The sequence below is a fragment of the Petaurus breviceps genome, unplaced genomic scaffold, assembly GCF_028583685.1.
Source record: "Petaurus breviceps papuanus isolate PSGF00001 unplaced genomic scaffold, PetGlider_PUasm1.0 140, whole genome shotgun sequence".
NCBI classification, from domain to species: Eukaryota; Metazoa; Chordata; class Mammalia; order Diprotodontia; family Petauridae; genus Petaurus; species Petaurus breviceps.
Window position 1 is genome coordinate 47,803,958 of NW_027185698.1, and position 10,386 is coordinate 47,814,343.

General features: G+C 40.4%; 1 protein-coding gene across 1 annotated transcript in view; it reads left to right on the plus strand.

Moving 5' to 3' along the window:
• The window catches only part of DGKQ (diacylglycerol kinase theta), a 103,226-nt gene extending 96,659 nt beyond the window's left edge, over positions 1 to 6,567 (plus strand). The window contains exon 23 of the mRNA XM_069071692.1: positions 488 to 6,567. Coding sequence (XP_068927793.1) covers positions 488 to 592 — 105 coding nt within the window. The 3' untranslated portion in view covers positions 593 to 6,567. The remainder of the gene's footprint in view (positions 1 to 487) is intronic.
• The last annotated feature ends 3,819 nt before the right edge of the window (positions 6,568 to 10,386 follow it).

Sequence of the window (10,386 nt, forward strand, 5' to 3'; positions counted from 1 at the left end):
ACTGTCAGATGTAATCATTTACATCTGGTTGTGATTATCTGCTTTTCTTTATTATGATGTAGATTTTAGGGTGAGGAGTGTTTATGGAGAAATGCTATTGTGTAAAAACAGAAAGCATCAATTTTTTTCAAAAAGGCATGATGCTGATAGTTATTTTTGCTATATGACCTTGAGCAAGTCCCTCCCCTTTTCTGGCTATGATTTTCCCATCAGTAGGGGGAAAAGATTTATAGAATCTTAGATTTAAAGGTCATCTCGTCCAACCTCCTCATTTTACAGATCAGGAAACTGAGGAAGTAAGGAGCATTGCCCGAGGTCACATAGGTTGTAAGGGGCAGAACCCAGGCCTCAAACCCAATTCCTCTCCCTCCAGATCCATCGGATTATCTTTGAGGTCCCTTCCAACTCCAAAGTCCAGTGATTCAGTGACTCCATCATATAACAATTTAATGACAAGCTTTCATCTCTTTTTCCTCTACCTCTGCAGGTTCACATGTTGAGAAAGTCAAAACAGAAGCCGAAGAAAGGAACAGGAAGCATGAAGGATGCCAAAATAGAGAGCTCCGGAGGTTCAGAAGGAGAGATGAAATAGAAGCCAATGTGGAGCCCAGGGCCAGTGAATGGCTCCCAGTGCATCCCAGGGCTGGGGCAGGGAATTGGCAAAGGAAGGCTTGCTGATATACCATGTTAATCGCTGCCCTTTCATCGTGTTTCCCGTGTGTTAAGTCCCATCTGCCCCTTGTGCTCTTTGGCTTGAAAATGTGTGCATTCCGTGGCTTTTCAGGAACCTATTCCTTCATCTTGAGGTTTGCCATATAAAGAAAAATTAGAAGAAGAAATAGATCATCCCCACTGTAGGTTTGGGGACAAGGTCACTCATTGACTTGCACCAGAATCAAACCATAAACATATATTTATCCATTTAATGCAATTTCTGGCCCTTTTGGTCAGGCCTTTAGGATGCTCTTCCCAGATAAAAAGGGGTTTCTCCTGTATACAACTGCTCCCAAGGAAACAAGGATCAGAAAAGGTGTGGGCGTTTACCTCCATTACTGAGGTCAGACTCATCTGGCACCAAGCTGGTTTTTCATTAAATTCTTGGTTGTTGTGGATGTTTGTAGAAAACTCTAATGATGCCTTCCAAACAGTTTTAGCTTTGGTCACATCCTGTCCAAAGCCACAATTTGGTAGTACAATTTAGATTGAGGCCCTAACCATAGCCAGTTTATTCCCTCTATCTTTGGAGTGTTTGATGGAGACATTTGTGGGATCAGTCACATTTATTATATCCCCTATTGCCAAGTGCCAGACTTTGTTGTGGTGAGAATCTGTGGTCAGTGTCGCATACATATATTCCTAATTGGATGACAGAAGTTGTCATCTCCAGTGGACACTATGCCAGTCTTTAAATAATAGACTTAAGGGTGCCAGGGCCCCCCAGTGTGTACAGTAGTGCCATTGAATTAAAATGAATATTAAAGACAAGAAATACACTCTGGTAAAGATTTAGGGAAAGTGAAAAAGAACAGATGCAGTTTTGAGAAGATAAGTTTTTGAGAAGGTAAAGGGAGGTATGAATGCTGATGCACAATTTTTTATCCTCTCCTTTGGACAGTATAGTTCAGACAAATCCCCACTAGAGGGCTTTTGTACTGAGAGTGTTGTTGCTATAATGTCTTATCTTCCCCCTCATGGGCTTCCCTCTGCAACCGGGCCCTTGAAGGGCATTTTCTAGCCTTTACATTCCTCCTCTTTTTACTGTCCCATCCTTCTTTAGCATCTTGGCCAATGCAGTAACTAATTTGATCATGTAGACCTAAGAATGATACTTCGCAAATTATTTTCCTTTGGGGAAAAAAAATACCCATTATGTAGATTTCCTTATTTCTTGCCAAATGTATGGGGTTCTAGAGACTGGATGATGCAGTAAAATTAGAAGCATTTTCTAAAGATTTCACAGCAAGGGGCAGCTAGGTGGCACAGTGAATAGAGCACCCTGGCTTTGGAGTAGAGAGGATCTGAGTTCAGATCTGGCCTTGGACACTTGACACACTTACTAGCTGTGTGACCTTGGGCAAGTCACTTAATCCCAATTGCCCTGCCTTCCCCCCTCCAAAAAAAAAAAAAAGATTTCAGAGGTATTCCAATTAGGAAGATTGAGTCAACAATGAAAAGGCAACATTTCTTTGTCTTGATAGTTTTATACCAACTTCTTAGTCTATGTCTCCATAGAGTAGATGGTCTCCAAGTGTGTGAACATTTGGCCCCTTCTATGCCAGAGAATTTTTCCTGCAGTGCTCATAGAGCTGGACCAAGGGAGAGAAGAGTCTGCATGAGTGGTTAGGTCTTTCCTTCCCTAATGGTACTGATATATATGCCTGGTGCTCTTGGGCATTCAGCTTCAGATTCCACCCTTCAGACTTGGCCCACCACCCTCAACCTCACACCCTACCTCTAGATTGTCAAGACCAGAAGTCACAACATGACAGGGACCTTTTTGTTGAAACATCCCACTGGGGTCTCTTCTGTTCAACTTTTGTTGGCTATATGATGGGTGCGCACTCAATCTTCTTTAAATGGTGCTTTAGCCATATGACATTGGATACCCAGGGGACCTGTCCTCATTCATTAAATGAGTGTCCCTAATGTATTGTCCCCTGAGCAGATTGACTGCTAAGCCAGCTGAGCCAACTAAAGAGACAAGAAAGTTTGCATTTTGTCAGAATGTAGGATGGGATCCATTTTTCAAAGGCCACAAAATGCTTTTAGGAAATAGATGAGGCTGTTGATTTGAACTCTCAAGCTTTCAATTGCAAATGCATGTTTTACTTCAAAATGGAAGTTTAAAAAAAGAACAGCATTTAAATATGCTAAATCCAACTCAGAACTTAGGTAGAGATTCCAAAGTCTTCCTGTGCATTAGGCCAAGTCCCCCAGTCCTTTGTTAATGTTGTGGTAGTGTGGAAAGAGCCCTGCCTCTGGAGGCAGGTCAGACCTCACCTCTCCCCACAGCCTCCCCACTGCCATTGCTCATTACCTGTGTGGACCCCTTTCTAACCCTCACTTTCCTCATCCGATGGCCATTCTTAGGGCCATTTTTGCCCCAAATCTTTGATCCTAACACAATGTACAAGAAATATGGAGATATTTCATTAGAAGAAATTATCGACAAATGCTTTAAAATATGTGAGGCATTTTTTATCATCTCATATTCTATATTTTATGGTCAGTATTTTTATATTAAATAAGCATTGTGATACAGCAGGGTACTTGATTTCTCAGCAGAAGGGTTCACAGTGAGTAATCCCACACTGATAGATGTCAGAGCCTACCTAGAGTCACTCTCATCTCTGGGGGAGTGAGCATGGAGGAAATGTAGGGCTTTTGGGGTTTATAGACCTTGTTTCCCAGAGGAGAGCAAATGAGGCTTGGAATTTTCCTGCCTGAGCCAGACAAACCCTATATTTAAGTGTTTCAGTTTTTGTATGAAAGTAGGTGGTTATCTGCTCTGAAAGCTAAAACAATGAAGCACACAGCAAAAAGTATTCCTTTTTCTTTTGAAGATGTTTTAAAGTCTAACTTGGTCTAATGATGCCTCTTAACCTTTCCGTAGCAAGTGAGATGCTGGCACTTTTTAATATTTGAGAACATTGGGGCAGCTAAGTGGAGCAGTGAATAGAACACTGGCCCTGGAGTCAGGAGGACCTGAGTTCAAATGTGACCTCACAAACTTAACACTTACTGGCTGTGTGACCTTGGCAAGTCACTTAACCTCAATTGCCTTTCCTCCAAAAAACAAAAACAAACAAACAAAAAATACTTTTAAAAATTTGAGAACACTGACCGTTATAGAACTGGAGAGATGCTTAGAGACTGTAGAGTCCAGTCCCTGGTTTGACTGAGGAAGAAAGTGTGAGGACATAATTTATCCTCGCTCCTAGATGGGAGGGCTGGGATTACACTTCTCCTGGCTCTCAATCTTGTGTTCTTTCCATTCATTAGAGAAGGCTGTCTCCAGTAATTAAAACTGAAAAGCCTATCTCCTACTTCCAGAGGTAGGAGAGATAGGGAGATTGTAGTGGTTTCATCAAAGATGTTCATTTATATTTTAGTTCCTTTTAAGTGGGCAATTTCTAAGGGAACAGTTCATAGCAGGGTATGGACTCAGCCAGCCAAGGATAGCAGTACCACATGGCCTTTCAAGCCCATATTTTTACCACCATTTTGGTAAGAAGAAGGCATCCTGAAGTCAGAGATGAGAGACAGGATCCTCTATCCTGCAGGGGAAAGGGATAAAGATTTTTTCCCTTCTTGTGTGTTCAGTTGTGCTAAGGTTTTCAGCTACCTGATGAGAGAATGTTAGAGGAGCAGACTCTTGTCTTTCTAGAAGACAAGACTGTAGACATGAACATCCGTACAGAGTTAAACTGTAGGACTCTCCTCCATCCTTAGGCTAATTGAGACTTTTGCTATATCAGTCCTTTCTAAGATCCTGATGGGTTGAATGCCAAGCTGAGAACAATCAGGGAAATATTTTTTAGGGCCAACTAGTGCAGGATAGTTGAAAATGATTGCCTAAAAAGATCTTTTTTACTCTGAAAATCATGTGTAACATTTCATTGTTCAAAAATCCAAAGATTAATTCCCCTCTTTATATATTCCTAGAAGATGTGACTTAAGGGTTCTCTTCTTTAATGCATTTGTGCTTCCAGACATGAGATATGTATTTTCATGAACTTTGTGTTACCAATGTCTATGTCTGAGCTAGGGCCTAAAAGGGATGGGACCGCCTCTTTCAACTCTTAAGTTGCCTGAACTTTACAAGGAATCAGTTCCATCTGCCAAACATTGGCAACCCCATTTATTTGGAACTCTCTAGACCAGAATTTCTAAGTCAGGCCAGACTTGGGCCAAAGTTTATTTATGAATATAGCTTTACTGAACAAGTTAGCAGTGTAAATAAATATGTTTGAGCAGGGGCAAAGCAACTTTTAACTTACTTAAGGGAACAAATTGTTCTCAAGCACTTTAGAAACACATATTTACTGAAGCTAACATGCAGATTGCAAATAATTCTTATCAATTCTTTGAAGCTGGCGACTTATTTTGAGCCTAGTTGAGTTTCTGAATGTACTTGAAAGTAGGAAGACTGAATTTTTTTCTAAATTTTTTTCTAATTTTAATTATTTACTGATTCAGACTGGCCTTCCCCTAAGTTAATCTGAACCTGCTATGCTTGGATTCCAGCATAAAAATCATAAAAAGTGGTTTTTGCTTTGCCTTGTTACCCCTGAAAAAGCAGGCTAGTTTTTTAAATGTGTAAAGATAAATAAGATAAATTTAAATGGGATGTCCTTTGAGGACCCATGAAGGAAAGAATTATGTAAACTCCAGACTTTGGTTGTTGCTATTTCTGTTTCAAATTTTCTCCCTATTATAAAAGAACAGAAAATCCCTTTATTGTAAAGAATCTAAGTGGGCCAGTGGTCTTTATACAGTAGATGCTTAGGAAACATTGAGGAATGACTGACAGATTACATAATATTCCTCCTTATGTTTTGAACCAAACTGGTTTCTGGAGATAACAGGCTATTACATCCCCAGTTGTGAAGACAGTGACTTTCAGTATTACTCAGATGGCCTCTGCTTCCCTCCAGTGACCTTTCTGAAAGTGTGGTGTGGGACAGAGAGTTTGAACTGGAGGCAGTCTTTGATTGTGGAGGGAGCTGGGATTAGATACCTCTCTGTCTAAACCGAAATCCTTTGATGTTTTTATTGTTGCTGGTGGCAATGAGCAGCGCACTCATTTTCTTACTCTCAAAAGAAATTTGGGTCCATGAAGTCATGGGCTTTGGGGAATGCTTCTGATGCTTTCCATTTCTTGTCGTGGTAAGAAAAGAAGGGGCTGAAAAAAAATTTTTAGAAGGAAAGAATAGCCTGGACCAACCCTCTTCCAGATGAACTAAGTTTGAGAAGTCGAGTGCCTCAGTACATACTAATGTTGATTTTTAAGTGTTAAAGTTGAACCACATGGCCGATGCCAAGGAGCCGGTCCAAGTGGGTCAGTCAGCACCTTCCAGTTCTGATTTCTTGCTTATCCTCCTTCAAGCTTCTGCCAAACTCTGTGAACAGATGAATCGTACCTGTAAGCCATTCTGTGGTGGAATATAATTTCCTCGTCATGTGCCTCCAGTATAAGAATTCTCATTGCATATGTTTACTTGCAGTTTTTCATCTTAAACATTTTAATGGTGTTACTAGTTTCTACTTGTTGCTTGGCAAGCCACTGTGTTGGTTCCTGATCCATAAGAATTATTGTTTCTAAATTGTAGTCAGTGTACAAAGAAAATTAAGGTGAACTTTTTCTTTTGTATTTAAGTATGAGTTTTGTCTTCATGTCCCTAGACTGTTTTCTGTATATATTTTGCATTGTAGCCATGTGGTGGTTTTCTTTTGACTGCACTTTGCACTGACCTGAATTCTGAACTCTATGTATAATTTATGGGTATCAGAGATAGAAAATAATTTATATCTGTGACAAATACAGTACTGGTCATTTCCATTGTATTTTGGTGTCTAATTTGTGTGTCTTTGAGATTTGGGGTTATAATGAGAACCCCAAGTTGCAATTATGTAGCACTTCCAAGGCAGCCTGGGGTGGTTGATGGGTTCAAGTTCATGACACTAACCATGACATCACGAGCAGGTTATGTAGCCTGTGTGAGGCTTGGGCAATCATCTGAGTCTATATAAAAGAGAAACAGATTATGATTGTTCCTATATACAGATACATACATGTACATATGTATATACACATACATGTACATGCATAAACACATCTATGATTATCTAGATATATAAATAGATATCTATATGTTTCTATACTATAGATATCTACAGATATCCATCTGTTTATTGTGGATCCTTGCCTTATAGACAGGTTACCGCACATTAAGGTTTGCATGTGGTTAAAGCAGTTGTTCCTACAACTGGCCTGAGGAGGAGCCCTGCCACCATCAAAGAAGCAGAAGAGTGTTGGAAGAGGAAGTCAAGGATGTACCAGACCAAGGGCTGTATCCATGAGTTTTGGTTCCAACTGCTCAATTCTGAAGGCAGCAGAATATGGTGGCACCAGTAGATGGAGGCAGTACTTGTATATAAGAATAGCTTATAGCTAACAAAAAGGTGGACACACAAAATAGCCATCCTGAGCCTCACTGTTGACTCCCTCGTTCTTGGTATGTCATCTGGGTTCCTACTCTTCCTCTCTTTGGTCTCCCTGATAAGACACTCCAGCCTAGCTCTCTCTTCCTTAAATCATCTTTTCCACTTGGGGATCCTCTTCATGTTGGTTCCTGATTCATGATCTTCAGATTCTTACTTCTCAGACTCAGTCCTGGCATCTCTACCTACCTATGGATAGAATTCTTCAGGATAGAATGTAGTTCTTGGAGAACACTGGTGTCATCAAAATTACCCCGAGGTGGGTAGGTCAGTCATGGCTCCTACTTCACAAGACCATTGCCAGTCCACTCATTTGTACAGTGGGGAGAAGATTTGACATACCAAGCTCTGCACTCCACAGAAGAACATAGATGAGTAGATATTGAAGAGTGTGGCCCAAGGCCATAGGCCTAACTAAACTACATTGGTTTCAAAGAGCTATTTCCTCTTGTCAGTGGGTCTGTGAAGTCCTTGCCCAATCTTAACATCTACTTCCTTTCTTCCACCCATTGTCTAACCACTCTAGACTACTAGAGTGCATTTTTAAGGTATATTTATAATAATAAAACGAATTAAGGTAAGCAGAAAGACAAGTGACCTTTATAGCCTCTATTGTGGCAGAAGGATGACCTCTTATAGCAGCAAAATCTGATGTATGCTATACTTAAAAGCATTTCTACAGCAGGTGAACTTACACAAAAGAGTCAATGCTCTGTTTTGTTTGAGTGTCTGGGAGATTTCCTCACTGTCATCTTTTTAATTCTTACCCTGTAAAAGGTCAAATGGAGTTCCCAGGCACAAGGGCTTTTGCCCCTGCAGCCTTACCTCATAGGATGCTTCTAATGCTGGCCCCTATGTTCATGAGCTTCTCAACAGGCCTGGTGAAACCCAATATTGTTAAGAATTCTCCTTATACTTACAAAATCCTACCAGGGTCACAGAGTCCCAGGGGGGGGGTGTGGAACTGCATTCAGAGTCTTCAAAAGAGTTTCCAAGAATGTTCATACCTGACAACCAGTGGAGAAATGCAGCTGCCAGGAGACAATAAAATTCACCCAAGTGGAGAAAAGGCCACATCTTTACTGTAAGCATAATTTCTAGATGTCAGCCTTTTGGAATAGGAAAATAGGGAATAAAGAAAATTCTGGGGACTTTTCCCTAAATGGTCAGAGATGACGAGATCTTATCTTAGCCACTCAAACTATGGTGGCCCCCTGCTTATGATTCTCCTCCAAGGCAAGTTTTCAGGCAATAAGTGATAGCTTCAACTCCCCGACTTCAGTACTCATGCAACATGTTCCCCTATAATTAATGACAGTAACAACGTGCCAGTTTTTAAAAACGTATTTTCCCCTGGATTGTCTCATTTCATCCTTACAAGATCCTTTGACACCAACAGGGCAGATATTTTTAAAGCAGCAAAAGAAGACCAGCCAAGTTCAATAGGTTACCCGTTCTGTGGCTGCTGAGTTGAGGTTCAGACTCAGCTCTCTTGACAAGGCTAGATCTCTTCTTACTGTGGTGCTGTATTTCAATAAAAATGTAAACTGAGGTTTGTTTTCTTTTTCCATGACTAGAGTATGGGATGAGCAAACCAAAGGAGATCAATTGTTATAAAAAAAGCCACTGTTGATTTATAAGGAAGTTTGGCCTATGTGCACAGGAAGAGCTGCTGTGGAACTTTAATGTCATTGGGAACATTTTTCTCACTGCTCATATTTTTAAAAGAAAAATGGTTTCTTTCTGCATATATCTTACAAAATCAGCTTCAGAGGCAGGTAGGCGGGCTGTAGGGATGTGACCCAAAACCTTGGGGAAGCATTACAGCCAACTCAATTATTCAGGGGCCGATTAGGTGTCAGATGGAATATCCAACCCTTTTACTGTTCTACTTTCTTGTAGTGGTGCCTTCCCATTGGCCCTGATTCTCCTTAGCCTCATTACCTGAGCAAGGAGCATGGGGGAGAAGACAAAAAAGGGTGCCCATAGTAGGCACTTAATCAACATTTGCTGAATCAATCATCAGTGTCTGTCTCAAGTGGACTTCTGGATTTGTTTCTTCTGTTACAACACCGAATTCAGGGCTGACTGGAGAGTCAGGCTAGTCCTAATATTTTTTTTAATGATCTTTGGTGTGCTTTTCTTTTCAGTGGAGATGCTGACTTATCAATAAATTGAGTCATAGATTCTCCAGGGCTTTTGAAACAAAGCACATCTGCTGAGGCAGTTCCTTCTGGAGGCTACTTTTTTTTTAAGTTAAATATTATTTTATTCCTGCTCCCCAATCACATGTGCAAACAATTTTTGACATTCTATTTTTTGAAGTTTTGAGTTCCCTCCCTCCTTCCCTGAAACAGTAAGCAATCTGATATAGGTTATACATGTGCAATCATGCGAAACATTTCCATATCAGTCATTTTTGTGCAAGAAAACAAACAAAAAAAATGGGAGGAAGAAAGGAAGAGAAAGAAAGAAAAATGTTTAAAATAGCATGCCACAGTCTGTATTCAAACAACATCAGTTCTTTCTCAACTTTGGGACTGTCTTGGATCATCGTATTACTGAGATTATAAGTATTATAAGTCACTCAAAGTTCTTCATAGTACAGTATTGGTGCTGCTATGTACAACTTTCTGGTTCTCCCTTCACTTTCTATCAGTTCATGTAAGGCTTTCCAGGTTTTTCTGAAATCACCCTGCTTGTCATTTCTTATAGCACAATAATAATCCATTACACAGGCTGTCCACCATGTCTAGAATATGCTCCTTTCTCTAATTTGCCTCTTGGAATCCCCTAGTTTCCTTCAAAACTCAATTCAGGGACTTTTACATATCAGATCTTTTCTGTTGCTATTAGTATCTAATGCCTTATTTACTGAAATTACCTTGCATTTACTTTTACATATTAGAAACCACGTTGTTGCCGACAAATGAATGTAAGCTCCTTGAGGGAAGGAAGGCTTCTATTTTTGTCTTTTTCTCCCCAGCATCTTAGAGCCTGGCTCTGTCTTGTTTGAGTGTCTGGGAGATTTCTTCACTGTCATCTTTTTAAGTCTTATCCTGTAAAAGGTCAAATGAAGTTCCCAGGCACAAGGGCTTTTGCCCCTGCAGTCTTACCTCATAGGATGTTTCTAATGCTGGCCCCTATGTTCATGAGCTTCTC